Source organism: Phoenix dactylifera, chromosome 13, assembly GCF_009389715.1.
Source record: "Phoenix dactylifera cultivar Barhee BC4 chromosome 13, palm_55x_up_171113_PBpolish2nd_filt_p, whole genome shotgun sequence".
NCBI lineage: Eukaryota > Viridiplantae > Streptophyta > Magnoliopsida > Arecales > Arecaceae > Phoenix > Phoenix dactylifera.
The window spans coordinates 2,754,347-2,770,140 of record NC_052404.1 but is presented as its reverse complement, the minus strand read 5'-3'; the positions used below and the strand labels follow the sequence as shown (position 1 = coordinate 2,770,140).

At 40.6% G+C, this 15,794-nt stretch overlaps 1 protein-coding gene across 1 annotated transcript; it reads right to left on the bottom strand.

Moving 5' to 3' along the window:
* Positions 1 to 326: 326 nt before the first annotated feature.
* On the bottom strand, positions 327 to 2,593 carry LOC103711747 (cytokinin dehydrogenase 9). The gene is made up of 5 exons (XM_008798017.4): positions 1,918 to 2,593; positions 1,705 to 1,832; positions 1,351 to 1,611; positions 989 to 1,251; positions 327 to 893 (listed from the first exon to the last, which is right to left on the bottom strand). Exons 1-5 carry the CDS (start codon positions 2,531 to 2,533, stop codon positions 575 to 577), a joined length of 1,587 nt encoding a protein of 528 aa, XP_008796239.1. The 5' UTR covers positions 2,534 to 2,593; the 3' UTR covers positions 327 to 574.
* Positions 2,594 to 15,794: the final 13,201 nt, after the last annotated feature.

Below are 15,794 nucleotides of genomic sequence, written 5' to 3'. Positions count from 1 at the left end.
TATTACTGTTGTATCTCAAAGGTGATTACTGTATTCGAAGGACTGTGTCATTTGAAATCAATGTTTCCACTCCTGCTTGAATGTAGGGCATGATCACTGAATCTCCTCTAGATGCTCCCTACCATGAAAAAAAAGGATCTCCTTTACATGATGCATGTGTATATATTCTTGGGTTCGTTTTTTGCAATTTAACATTGATCTATACTTTTTTTTCAATTTCTCCTAGTATATTGCCTTCAAGTTCAAGCAAAATGAAGTTCTATGCATGCCAATTTGCTTACTCCAGTATCTGATCTGACGGTGATGTCTTAGATTTTATGTCATTGTCCAACATCATATATATAGAAAATGATTTCGAGCTGCTAGATTCTTTTCATAGATCTTTTGTTTTTGCTGGTGTTGTCATTTGGTCTCTGGGTTCATAAAGGATTCTAAGCCTCTCTTCTCCTTCTCATTTATACAATTAGCTATTCTGGCTCTCTCAAGCTGTGAAAGCCTTGTACGTATGAACAACTATTCTTATCATGTTTTTTTTTTCAGAACATCCGCTACGAACACTTTGTATAAGTTGATGTCATGAGGAAAGTACTGCCTTCTGAAAAATTCTCTGTCCTGGCGTTAGAATGGCCAGTGGATCGTAAATGGCTTTTCTCCGAGCAAATATCTCCCAGCTGGCCCCAAAGTGGGCTTTCCACTCCTCCTTCGTGGTGTAGTGCGGCAAATATTGCTTCACTTGGATGCCTGCTTTCTCGCAGAAGTCTAAGATCTTATCGTTCTGTTTCAATGCAAGTTCTAAACTGGCATGATCGGATGAAGGCGGCGCCGACGAAAGGAAGGCCACCAAGTAGAAGACTTCCTCATCTGGAATGACTGCTGACGTTCTGTTGTCCCACCTGCAGCCAAATCATATAGTTCATATCTTCAGAAACCATTGGCACCATGTTCTGATGGTGTTATGAGATCACAGTGGACAGGCTAATTAACCTACTTCGATTTATTAAGTGGGTATAGGAGTATGGGACCATTGCTGCTGTCTGGAAGAATTTTCCCAAAGACCTCTTTAGCGAAGTCGTGGATTCTGGTTCTTGGTATGAAAAGATTTAGCCATGGGTGTGGAACTTCCCACAAGCCTTGGGACCTCAGCTTCACCTCAGAGACATGTACCCTGTCCAAGAACTCCAGGTACGACACCTCCGATCGGAACAACGTTGACGGTATGTAACGAAGTTTCGACAGGAGTGTTCCGACTTCCTGCAATCGAAAACAGGAGGGCATGGCTTCAGAAACCATAATTTTCTGCACTCCCATGCTTCGGCGAGCATGGCAATGATGATGGTCCGAGAGAGTCACCTGGTTCATCACGTCAGACTCGTCTGGATTGAAGTTTTTAGTCATCTCGAGGCAGAAGAGAATCCTCCCATCAGAATTGAATTGGCTGGCTTGAACTGGGTCCTGCGGGTTGAATGAAGATCTCCAGTTATTCAGAAGTCCTGTCCTGTTTATCATCACGAAGCCTTCGATGTAGTCGAAGGTCTTCTCTGCCGATATCAGCATCTCCTGGTCCTCGGTGAAGCTGGTGAAGTCCGAATACAGAACTCTAATCCACTTCACCTGCGAGGAAATGATGGTCATGTTAGAAATGATTGTCATTGCTCTGTTTGCTGTTCTCATTATTATAAAGACTGGATACATATCCAATATTACCATCTTTGGCGCCGGCTCGAGTGCAATTCTGGCACTCGTGATGATTCCGAACTGACCTAAACCTCCAAGAACGCCGTAGAAGAGGTCAGCATTCTCCTCAGCGGAGCAGTTCACTATCTCTCCTTCTCCTGCACTCAGTAGTTAAACAGAATCAAGTAGAGAATCTAATGCTGTTTCATTAAACAAGTCATGCTGCTGCTCATCGGATGATACCTGTTACTACTTGGAGCTGGTGGACGTTGCTGATCTGCGGTCCGTGCCGGAAGACCTGCCCGCTGATCCCAGCGTTGGACAGCGTGCCCCCGACGGTAAGGTGGAGGTAGTCAGTCCAGGACTTCGGCGCCAGGCCATGCTTAAGGCTCTCGAGCAGAACATCGATCCATAGCTCACCTCCTGAAGCATCAAGATACGGGGAATCTCCGACGTGCACCCGAGTCTCGGGTTCCCGAAGGGACTCCATCTGGATGACGATACCCCCAGGCGCCTGCGCCTGGCCTTGGAGCGAATGCCCATGGCCTCGAGCTGCGACCGTGAGCTTGGAGCTCAGGCCCATCCGAAAGACATGCTTCACGGCGGCAGAGATATCGGCGACCGACTTGGGATGCAGGACTGCCGATGACAAGAACCGGAAGCGGTTTCCGAAGTCTTTGGCGGCGTCGGAAGTGTCGTGGAAGCTGAAATGGCCTTCGAGACTCAGTGTTTTGAGGGAGGAAGGCACGTCAGGGTCTGAAACATGCAAGGTGACGCAGCTAAGGACGGAGACCACGAAGAGCTTAAGAAAGCCGATGTTATGTTGTTGTCTACGGCAATGCGAGGGTGATAGTTCCATGGCTATTAATTTGTGGCAGCTAGAAACTGGAGTGAAAGGGATTGGAAGACAGGAGTTGGGGAGGGGAGGAGCAGGGGAAATGCAAGGGGAGGGAGGGAGATTTAAAGGGAGAGAGTTGTGGGGTCGCACACGTGTTATTGGCTGGTGAGATGGTCAACCAATCTTTTTTTTGCGAAAGAATCCGTAAGAGGACTGGCTAGCTACATGGATGATGGATGGGGAGTGTTGAAATTTTTTCTCTGAAAGCTTTTACTCGCCTTTCTGCTTTCTGGCTTCTGTTCTCATGGAGGAGAGCTTATGGAGGTGAGATGGAGACAAAGGGAAAGAAAGGCCAGGAAACGAAAGTTTCTTTTTCTTTTTTTTTTTTTACCTGAGGGGCGACATGACATTCTAGAAAGAATGCCATGGTCCCGAGTCGAAGACATCGGACGGTGACCGACCGGCCCCACCATGACTTGGTGTGGGATGTCATCATCCTGTGGGTTCCTTTCGTCGGTGACTTTTGGGTGGTCAGAAGGGGCGGGGCCTCAACAGTGCCGCTCCGGGAGCGATTGCCGGGCCGGCCCGGGCTGAGATTCGCGGGGTTGGCCCGGGTCCGACGAGGCCCGCCATCACGTGCTCTCGGAAATGGTGGGCCTGGAGCCCTGTTGTTAGGTGACCAATGAGAGGAGGAGTGGGATGAAAGAATGAATGATATGTGTTATCTTTTAAAAGAGAGAGAGGCTGCACTGTTGAAATTTTGGGGTCCTTACTTCCTGTGCACGAGACAAGGATCAATAAACGAAACCATATGCGTCCTCTAGGCCAATTGGAAATCATCAATGAAGGTCTAATCATTGGGCAAACGACTCGAGTCGAGTCCAACCATGGTGTGACGTGTTGCGGTGCGGCGTGCAGCAATAGTCAAAGGCCAAGCCACTAGCTATCAAACCTAATTTAGGGATATGTGGTACAATGATCTCGATCAATACCTAGCCTCTAAAGTTTCGACCTGAACTCGACTTGTTTATATAGATGTAAGAATACGGACGGGTCTGCATGTCATTTCCCTCTGAACTATTTCGGTTCGGATCTAATTCGATCTCATCAAATCATAATGGCATGCTTCGAAAGTAACTTAACCTAATTGTGCTGGGGACCAACCATGGGACCCAAGCATAGACCAGTAAATTTCAATTTTGTGAGTTGGAGCAGGTCCAAATTAGGTAGGATTCAGATCAGTCCCGGGCCCACTAATCAACTTGCACCCTAGCCTACTAGCTCTACTTGAGTGTAAAGTCTAAACAGTGCTGAAGCTTTCATTTCTTTATTTAACAATACAATGACTTTATCATTTTAGCTACGCAAATGGGGGATCCTCTATCAGGGAGTAGTCGATGCTTCTACACTAGTTTTAGCCAACTGTGGCCTAACATCCAGTTGTGTGCAAGCAACAAAGCTCAGAGTCTCTCTTTGATTAGTTTTTTAGCCTCTTTCCCTGGGAATGCGAAGGGGTGGGATTCAGCATCCAGGGTCTATTTTTGCACCAATAACTGAAGGAAGAAGCCCACAGCTTGCGAAAAGGTCAAAAAGATGGGTCACATATTATCATGGTAGCACCATGGGCTATTAAGCCTCATTCATAGAGTAGAAAGTGAAACTTGTAGCCATCTCTATTTAAAAGAAACTTGTGTTGTCATTTGTCTGTCATCAACATAAGTACATGTGAGGTCCACTAATAAAAGCAGCCAGTGGGTTAGGGGAGATTATAAATGATCTTGTCCAAACCAAATTTTGACCAGGGGTATACTTGTTTGTAGATTTGGATCCATTGGCCTAGACTAGTCTCCATCATGCAGGGACAAAGAGATTGGACTAGCCAAAATGGCTAAAAATGAGAAGAATGTTAGGGCTAATGCGGCGTTGGCCCCCCGGTCCTTCGCTTGTATAAGATGTTCAATACATGGGTACATTGTACGTATCTTATGCATCTCGAAGCATGACAAATGGCTGGTGTTGCATCCATTAATCAAATGGAAGGTCTGCACTAATTGCTTGGCAAAAAGTGTTGAAGTGTTTATTTTTCTTAATGAAAAAGTTAAAGCGACATTAGAAGAAAAAAACAAATCTGGTCGAACAAGATTTAATATAGGACTTTTTATGTACATACCCTCCTAAATATTGAAATTTGCATAAATAATCTTTTTTTTTAGGTACAACAGTGGCTCACACCTTACGGATGTGGATACGTCCAACAAAATTCTAAAATAACAAAGCAGAAAGAGACTCTGGTACTATGTCGCGCTCCCTCCAAACAAAACTTGCAGAGTGGTGAGCCGCATAAAAAGCGACCTAATCAGCTGCACAATTCGTATCAAAATTGATATTTGCATATATATACCCTTATCAAACACTTGTTTTGTATGTATACCCCCTCTCTTTTTTTGTTTATGTATATACCCATACCATCTAATGTCGTTAAGAAGTTAGCGATCGAAAATACCATTAATGGATAAATGTGCAAAAAGAAATGTTTATAAAAGTATGCATGCAAATAACAATTTTGGAGGGTATCTATACAATTTCATATATTTAGGAGGGTATATATGCAAAAAATCTTTAGATTTTTGCATAAATATTCTTCTAAATATTGGATTTCCATGAATGCCTTCCAAATTAATATTTATGTGCATGCCCTCACAAAATATTATTTTTGTATGAATATCTTTGATATAGTGATTTAGCTAACATGATTAGCCAAAATTATATTTATTTAAATAAATAAATAATTAAAATTATAAAAGCATCTTTTTATTCCTAAAGTAGGTAAAAGGTTGACAGATCTTACAGAAAATTAATATCTCCAGATCCTTTGGAAAATTTTTTGATCTCTCTCGACCTTCTCTTTCACTTCTCTGTTTGGAATCAAAACCACTTTCTCGACTCCCTTCTCCACCATAGACAACCCCTCATTGTATCCTTTTTTATATGAAGATGGTTAGGTTCTTCTTTTAGCTTTATGAATTATTTAAAAAAAGGTGTTGTGAGAGATATGTAATATTTTTTTTTAGTGTATGAGATTTGCAATGTCTATTTTTTAGAGTTGAAAATTTGTTCAGGCTGATGGCTAATTTAAAATTATTGTGACAAGATGAGCTCCTACACTAGATCTTTTCTCATTCTAGAAAATGAAACTCCAAAGAAAAGTAGCTTAAGGTATAGAACGTATGGGGTAGCCTTCTACCACATGGCCACGAACATTGTCAATAAGTCTGAAAGGTTCGAAGTCCTTCAATGATTTTACTTGGGGATGATTGATGTTGTTCACCCATGAGCATAGCAGTAGTAAGAAAGCTTCATTATTATAATCTATTATGTGTTTTTAAGAGATTCTAATTCTTTTCTAATAGTCTAATGCATGCCTCATATATGTATATATAATAATAAATATTATAAGCTATATTTCGATGAAATAAGATATAGTGGTTGTTATAAATAAAGAAGAATAAAGTACAATAATGTCATAATTAGTAAAAAAATTTTCATAACTCTTTTTGTTATCTGATTGTCGAATCAATCTTTCTCTTAACCAATATTTTTATGGAAAACATTAAGGAGGAGGTACTAGACAAATCTAAGTGTTAAAATAGCTTGAAATGGAAAAAAATAAAATTATATATTTTTGCATGTAAACCCTCTTAAATATGCAAAATTGCATGAATGCCCTCGGAAAGTGTTATTTGCATATATATATATATATATATATATGTGTGTGTGTGTGTGTGTGTGTTGGGGGAAAAACCCCAAGTCATACCGCCACGGAGGCGCTCGGCCAAAAAGCGCCGACCGGAAAGGCGCTCGGCCGAAGAGTGCCGACCAAAGAACACCAACCAGAGGGGTGCTCGGCTAGAGAGCGCCGATCTGAAAAGATGCTCGGCCCAAGAGTGCCGACCGGAGCGCCAAGAGGCGCTCGGACCAACCAACGACCAAGTAGGGATGCTCGGCTAGAAAGAGCCGACCAGAGGACGCCGACCAGAAAAGCGCTCGATTAGAAGGCGCTGACCAGAGAGGAAAGCGCGCGGAATAAAGGCGCTCGGCTAGAAAGAGCCGACCAAAGGGCGCCGACCAGGAGCATTAGAAGCAACCCCGCCACAGGGCGCCCCATTGGGCGACCAGCTCGGCTCGGCACCCCTGCCGAGCCGATTGCCTTGACCAGATGCTCAACTCCTACTGAACCCCCTGAGGGACTTGACAACTCCACTACAACCTGCCGCTATCTCCAAGCCGTCAAGGCATAAGATCTCCGCAGGTATTTGGCACGACCTGCCATTAATGCATGAGACCTCCTCAAGTCTCCGATGCGCTCAGTCATTTAATGAACACGGCTCAAGACGATCTCCGGATCACTGAACCATCAAAGCGTATGGCTCTCCCTGACCGCCGGTTCATTCGGTAATAAATGCGCTTACCATCCATGGACCCCGGGCCTACCACGGCCGGCGGTTCAACCACTCCAACAGGTCCGATCGACCGTGACAACTTCCTGGTTCCGGTCTGAGTCGGCCTTATTTTCCACTATGCCATTAATGGACCAAATCGTGCCCAATTATTACAAAAGAGGACAAACTCCCTGTCACCTCCCGGGCAACATAAAATCCCTCTATAAAAGGGAGCCTGGGAGGCAAGAGAGGGAGGAGGGACCAAAACACAACAGCACAGACAATTAAGCACCAATATCCTCTTATTCTTCTTCACCCTCTGGCTGGCTCTCTCCACATATTTGCCCCCTCTGACTTAAGCATCGGAGGGCCGGCGCCGGGGAGCCCGGCCACCGGCTTCTTTTTTGCAGGACGGGACAGGACAGGACGCACTCTCCTCTCCGCTCTCTCACACATCCCAGGAGGGCACAGGAGGACGCAGCCGGCCGGCGCACCGCCGTCCGCCCTCCCCGCGGCGGAGCTCCTCCTTCCCCAGCTTCGCGGCGGCCCCCGGGTCCAATTTCCAGCAACAATATATATATATACACACACACACACACACACACACACACACATATACCTATCCTTATAAATATTTCATTTTGCATATCTATCCATTAAGGATATTTCAGTCATTTTTTAATTTTAAATAGCTAATTTTCTAACAACGTTAGATGGTACGGGCATATATGCAAGAAAAAAGAAAAATGAAGGGTATACACTCAAAATAAGTATTTTATAAGGGTAGACATGCAAATATCAATTTTAAAAGGATATTCATGCAAATTTTAATATTTAAAAAGATATGCATACAAAAAAACACTTTAATATATAACCTAATTTAAAGACCATTAATGAATAACGAGATGCAAATTCAACTTCTGCTCCATGAGCCGGTTTAAACTAGTAGTGCATCCAGCTCGGTCATATTTACAAGAAAAAAAAGAGGGTGAGCGATCATAAGGGATGAAAGAAGCAAGTATGATCATGTTCGAAGCCGGAATTAAAATCCGGCACATGGTTGGCTTGAAATCCCATATGCGAACCTCAATTTTCAATTCATATCAAAAAAACTTAAAAGCTAGAACTTATCCAATCAAACCTAGTTGAGCTAGTGTAAAAAAGAAAATTAATAACTATAAAAGATTATAGCAGACTGTCTGTTAGGATTAAACCTAATTTGAACCCTAGCCTATATCGAACCAATCAAATCTACCTCACTTAGCATATAGGGCAAAAATGCGAAACATAGCATCAGCAAAGCATTGTTTTGATCATGGCTGACAGCCACCTTACCTATAGATACCTTATCATTCCCTGTTTTCCTTTGTCTGAGAATATTTTTACTATTTATTTCTGCCCCCAGTTTGTCCCAATAAGGATTCTCCAAATCAGAGTATCACTAGAGTTATCACTGCCCTACAATCGCTACACCCACTGAGGAATAAAAAATTTTGAAGCATTGAAGCAAGTCGGGTGAAGGGGTGGCAGAGTCGATAAGGGTGGCAAAGTGGAATCTTGAACGCTGGAAGGAAGCAATTCTAGCAGGAGATGACAGCCACATAGAAGCAAAAGAAAACAGACAGAAGTGTTTGTTTATTTATTCTTTCTCTCTTGTAGAAAAGAGAGTGTTTCTCTTTACATGCTTCTATTGTACTCCATTGGCTTTTGAGTTGTGCTGCATCTTTTGGTGGAGTCACCAACAACTAAACAACACATGGCAACCTATGTACAGGTCCTCGAGATTGCCACATCATCAATCTCATCATCATCATCATCACCATCATCAACACCACCATCAACAGCATCATGTCATGTGAGACTAAGTAGTCCATTATGTAGAGTATTATTTGGACAGGAGTGAAACAGGACCATCTAAAACTAGGGAGAGGGGAAGATAAACTAGAGGGTCTCTTTTTGCAATGTCTCCTCCAACTTACTACATTGCACTCACATCTTGTCTCCTTGTCCCTCCCCAGCCTTTCCAGCAAAACAGATCCCTCCACCCTCCTCATCCTGCCTTTTTAGTCATTGCCAAGCCATCATTTATAGTCTCTACTCTTTACAGCTTCTAGGGTGATATCAACCGCAGATGACGGGCATTTCTCAACGATGGCGCACCTACAAAAGATGAACTTAGAGTTCGGATTCTCTATGATGCGTGTTTTGCACTGCAGAGGGTTGCAAAACCATTACTAGCTATAATGTCATCGATCTCAGAGATGGGCAGCTCTTATTTATCCTGTGAATATGATTTGGCGTCTCGTGGGGATAAAAAAGTTGTTCCTATCCAAAATAGATGATATGATAGCTATCCAAGGGTGTAATGCCTTCTGATGTCGCAGAATATGTAATGTAGAGAATCTCGACTTTTGAACTTTTGGTGAGTGATCATGCAAGAGCACAAATAGAAATTATCTGAAATAGCAAGGAAATTGGAATTTAAAATATAAACCGGTTTTATTTTTGCATTAAACAATGTGTACCACGCTTTTAACTACTTGATTAATGTATTTGAGGGCAGCTTCTTTGCATCAAGTTCAAAATATGAATTTCTCAAATGCAGAGGGTAAGACTTTATTATATCACATAATTCAATCCAAAGATAAGCAGACTGTTCAACCAAGAAAAAGAAAAAGAAAAAATCCAAACAAAACAATGGATGCATGTCATCGTTGACTTGATCAATGATTTGATGGCAGCTTTACTAGCATCTGTTCTAGCATAAATTTCTTTGTGACATATGATTGCCTTCACTATATGATACAGTCAAAATTCTAAGAGGCTCTGCACCTAAAAGGAAAAAAAACTAAATGGATGTACATTGTCTTATGCTCAACCAATGATCGGAGGACAACTGTGCCGGCATCATGATCGAAATACGAAAATATAAGTTTTGAAAGGTAGATTTTGCTACATGATATAGCATGATCCGAAAGTAAATCCATGAAAAGAGACTTGTCGGTCAAAATAAATCCGCAGAAGATATAAAGTTTGGATAGGAAGGAGGTGACCCCCTTCAAATATTTGAAGAAATTGAGGTCCATCATCTTGATTGATTACTATGTGGTATCTAATCTTTGTTCACGAAAATTTTACTACTGCCTCTCCATTTCAATCACCATTTGATGTGCATTCCACCCTTTTAATAAGCCATCTTTTGCCCATAAAATGGAAATTAATAAAGTTTCTATTTCATAATAGAGCCTAGCATTGTCTAAATCAAGGTACTAGATAATGTGTCTGCGCACGTGTGCATGTGTATGCATTCATGCGTGTGCGAAGATGCATGAAGTATGATATTAGAAAGCTTTGAATCAATCTCTTGAAAAAACTAGCTCCAACTTTTATCTAAAGTGGAAATAATGTATCTACTCTATGCTTAAAAATAGATCTCGATGCACTTACAAATAGTTCTATGCATATATTAATCTTAGTGTCAACATAACCTCCTTAAGCCCAATCTATTTGTCATTTGTTGTCATGCTTATACTAATAAAGATTTGTTATCAACAAAAATTCTGCAAGAGTTCCATCATTCTGTGCTTAATTAATAGATGTCCATGTAAGCGACCTTATTTTCGAATTTCTCCGAAGGATCTAGCTAGCAATGGCCTAAAGTTTAGAGAAAGAAAAATAGGGTAAAGAGTAATTGACTTCCCATTATAAAAGAAGGGCAATCTCATATTAGATCTCATATTGAGGTATCCTACTTGTTATTAGAGTAGGAATTTTGCCTAAAAGGACCCACCACCTAGGTAATTAGTGAACCAACAATTTGACATGGAATATTTAGGAGTAAAGTTTGTTTTCTCATATGTATTTATTATATTTTTTTAATTATAAAGTTGACATGTTAAAACCTAGTTAATGTAATAAACAAGTCCAAGCTATAAGTGATATGTCATATTATAGGAAGTACATAATCCAATCTCATGTGACCATGGAGTAAACAACTGGACTACCACCAATTAGTATTATTTGAGTCAGACACCTGGGAAACAACACAACTGAGATCCAAACCCACTACCTTCTCCCATATAATATTGGAGGGGTGCAACCACCAGGCATATTTATGCCATGTCCAAGAAGAACAAGTAGAGATTGAAAACATCCATGACTAAATTCAATACAATAATCTTCTCATCAAAGAATAAGGTTTGGGTGTGCCAGGAAGTGAAAACCAAGTTTTCACTTCGAATTTGCTTGCATTACATGATGGATTATGATCTTCACAGCAGTCACCAAATTAATGTCCAATTTGTGCATTAAAAGATGGCTAAGAGGTAGGTCAAGACTCAGTTTCCACTCCATAATGGATCCAAAATCTCATCCATCATCCAAAGGCCCCTCATTCTCCTTGCTGATAAGCTCTTTCATGCAACCTAGCTATCTCATGCGTCAGCTTCATAAGAAAACTAAAGCGACGTTATCTTTTTATTAACGTTGAAATTTAAAACCTAGCATCGATCTTGACATAATAAGTTATGTTATATTATCTATCCCGTATAATCTATCTCATAGAGTGGTCCATGAAGCAATTCTTTTCATGACAAATACTACTGTATAGATTATTCAGAAGCTCTGTACAGTGTTGGAACGGTGAGGATATATCTAGTTGTCATGGATGAGATAAGAGAAGCATTTCTCCTCAGCTGGTTGGGTTTGATACAGGACAAGAGGTGGCGGTCGGATGCGCAGATCGGATCAAAAATTTATTAACCAAATCCAATCTATTTATTAAATAGGTCAAAATTTTAAATCTAAATTCGATTTATTTATTAAACAAGTAACCCAATTCGACCTATATAACCTATTTATTAAACAAGTTAGACGGATTTTTAACGGGTAAAATAGATTTAAACATGTTAAGCAGGTTAAGCAAGTCGGGTTAAACAGGTCAGAAACAGGTTTCAAACAAGTTAAATGGGCCGCATCATAACCCGATCCAATTTTTAAACGGGTTAAACGGATTAAAACAGGTTAAACGGGTTAAAGATTTAATCCCGAACCCAACCTATTTAATAAACAAGTTTAGGCAGATTGGCCCATTTATGATCCAAGTCTATTTATGTCAAACCCAAACCTGCTTAAAGTAGGTCATTTGCGGATCAAGTTGGCGGATCGGATAATAAATTGCCATCTTTATATAAGACCCATATTTTTGAGGAATTATTCCCATACACCACGTGACCATGAACACTACCAATCACAACGCTCGTTCCTGTAGCAGTGCACCAAGATGCACCATTTGATGAATAAGACCCATAAAAACGAGTAGATGCAAGTATACAGTCATATGGTGCATGCAGTGTAGAGAATAATTTCTCGGTATTATTTGCACGCATGGCCATCGGCGTGGCATCATATTGGATTGCCAATGGATTTGGCCGGTGGAGTCTAGCGTGTGGTGGTGGAGCAGCGTGCCGGCGAGGACCAGCCTAAAGCCACCTTTTTCCCACGGAGACAAGGGCAGTGATAGGAGTGGATCTTGGGGCCCCCATCTTAAAAGGAGCTTTAGACTGCGTTTGGCCACGAGATAAATTTGATTTAAATGGAATAAAAGAAAGTTGTTTGCATAAGTTTGTGGAGGGGGAGGGAATAGTCTATTCTGCGGAATAAAACTTTGTGCATTTGATTGGATGGATAATTCTGAAGTTATTCTCTCATGTTGTTTGGTTAGAGAAATAAATTGAAGAAATAAGTAGGGTGTGGAATATCCACAACTTTTCTACCCCTTCCACATCACCTACACCTATTCCAGGTTCGACATTCACTGCGCCCTCTGCTCCTTGCTTTGCATGGTAAACTAAGATAGCAAGGACGTGTATATAAAAGAGTTACCACAAAAATATGAAATGAAAAAATCTTTCCTATGATAGAGTTAATATTGCATGCAAATAATAATGGACCTATAATAGGGTCGTCAATTCTATATGTCATGCTATGCGTGTAAATCGTCGTATGCTTTTTGATGTGGATGATAGCTTTTTTTATCGAGTCATGGCTCTTCTTAATGACTAAATCGATATGCGCATTCTATAATGGATGATGAAGAATAGAAAACCTTACTTCGTAGCCTAAATATCAACAAAAGCAAATTAAAAATTAAAACATGGAAAATTAGTTTAAAATTAAGATGAAGGCTTAGACTATAAAAAATCGTTATTTTTGGGTTTACATGAGATGCAAGCCATGCCATTTGCTAACTAGTGAATTATAGCAACTTCAGCTGCATGTAGTGGGTACCATGCCAAGTGCTGATCTGTGGATCATAGCAATATATGTGCATGCTAAACGTAGCAAAGCCCTTATAGACCAATGTTCGCATGTCATATATTATCGCCTCACAAGTGGAAGTGCAATGGTAGGCTTTTGGCTCTACGGTGGCATTTACGAATGTTTTGAAAAAGAAAAATGGAAAGCTATCTAATATATGAAAGTAAAAGCAAGATCAAAATCTACACTCATGCGGAGCCCTCACAAATGTGCTATCAAGCATGTTGTAGGTACTGGAGAGTGTTATTACTACAACAAAATGTGGGTAAAACTGACTTATGCTTGCTCACACTAGGTAGAATTGTCGGTAATTTTAGCTCTGATGCCAAAATTTGTCTATGCTTCTAAAGAGCGTCAGTAAGCATGAAAGAGCAGACGACGCTTGAAAGTGTCGTCGGAGGCCTCCAGCTAAGACGACGCTTTCAGGCGTCGTGGTAGGTGAAAGCCGGTTCTAGGATGACGCTTTTAAGCGTCTTCGGTGTCCTCCGACCTAAAACGACGCTTATAAATATCATCGGAAATCTAGACCTAAGTATATAAGTAAATTAACTGAGAGCATCCTACATGAAGGTGTACCGTATAAGCTGGCTAACTATCAATATAAAATGTGCAAAATCATGAAGCTGTACTAATACTTCCAAAGGGAAGAGTCTTTCTTACTTGATTTAAACAATCACCACTTTAGAACCCTTCATCATCATCATTTTGGACTTTACCTTATATTCTGAATGTATATGCTGGTTATATAAGTAATATAGCACATAAGAATAGCACTTATATATAAAAATATAAATTTATAAATTTAGATTTGTTTTTAATTATGCATACTTTATGTTTGGAGCTCTAATTTAGAAATAATATCGTATTATTAATAAGAATGCACCCTGCTCTAGAAAAGAATTATGTTGTACTTCTTGAATGGAGAAATTATAGGAATTATAGAACTTATACATATCTTTCGAGCTATCTTTGATTTTATGTCGAGCTTAGGTTTGAGCTTGAACAAAATTAAGATTTTTCCAAATCACCAACATGCAAAACAACATCGTCAGTATTCTCAATGCAGCTGCACCAAAATTTTGAGAAATTAATTTGAAGCAAGAATATTAGGATGGTATCTAGGTACCATGACACTGTAGAGAGTCAGACCACTCGAGTGTATCTAGTTTAACTGGAATTATAAGAAAAGGGCAATTTATTTTTAGAAGAAAAAATCAAAGTTAGATTGATGAACCCATTTTGTCAATGGCAACACTTGATGAACCCCCTGCCTCATGAATATGGGACTTAGAGACACGTCTAAAACATTTCTAAGGTCGTCGGATTCATTAATGAGGATCACATTGCCATCTGAATTTCTTATTAGATTTTCTCCTAAGAACAATTCAACCTACTCCTTATTCACCTCTTGTGGACCTTTCTCCTAGTGACCCTTATACACGAAAATATCTGCCAATATTTATATCAGTGCTCTAAATGATGTGATCATAATTAATTGGCTGTAAACATGCATGCCCATTAACTAGGTTCCTGTAGTAATATGATCCACTATGTTAATCTACATTAGGAATAACAAAGTTTTTTCAGAAGACACCTATGTTCTCTTCAACTGCTCTTCATAAAAATTCTCTCTCTAGTCTTAAGAAATTTTTTTAGTAAGACTTTCCATACCAATGGTGACATTGCCAAACTGAGATAAAACTATCAAGTGTATATATCAAAGGAAATCTCGAAGATTCGTCGGTAGTGTTGCTCATTAGACCATCAATGCTACTGGGATAAGGACATTCATCAACCCCAGAGTGTTCTATGGCATCAAGGAGGGCCAACAAGCTGCCAACCAAACTTGCATGCTTGGTTAAGTAGACCTCCATACATAAGTGCCAAGTGGGGAAGAGTTCTTTCTTCCCCTTGGAGAGTAAAATGGCATGATCACTTTGCATGAATGTGATCTTTCTTTTTCCAAGTAAAAGAAGATATTCTTGGACACGGACAGTTTGTGAAGATCACTGATGTTAGCTGTGGTCCACACTGGCAAATCATTAGGTTCGAGGATTACAAAAGCTCAAAGACTAGCTTCACATGCCCCAAGGAAGGAGAAAGGTCAAGCTACCTGTTCTTCTCCTATTGGTTTTCCACTGCACTTATGCTCCATTAACTCCACTAACCTCAATGGAATGTGATACCCAAAATGGTCTCTCTCTCTCTCTCTCTCTCTCTCTCTCGTGCAGGTCCCCATCGCATGGGAGCCTAACCGTGACATCGTCAATTACCCCCTGGCCAATCATTCTCATGAAAGGCATGGAAACTAGCCAACTTTTCTTCATGTCCCTGGACTTGGTTGCTTGGCATTAGGTGCAAGCATCAAGATCCTGGATCTCATTGTCGTTTTCTACTATTATAGGAGTTAGTCCATGGTTTTCTCTTGGACAAAATCTTCTATAGATTGTGTCGTATGAACCACTGTAGCTAGTTTGAATTCATTTACAAATGGCCTCTAAGGGCCAATGTCCTAAAAGATACGG

Excerpts from the sequence above, each read along its gene's own strand:
- LOC103711747 (XM_008798017.4), bottom strand. The coding sequence starts at position 2,533 with ATGGAACTATCACCCTCGCATTGCCGTAGACAACAACATAACATCGGC. Across the intron at positions 1,612-1,704 it reads TCGAGCCGGCGCCAAAGATG|GTGAAGTGGATTAGAGTTCT; the intron begins GTAATATTGGAT and ends ATTTCCTCGCAG. Across the intron at positions 894-988 it reads TACCCACTTAATAAATCGAA|GTGGGACAACAGAACGTCAG; the intron begins GTAGGTTAATTA and ends ATTTGGCTGCAG.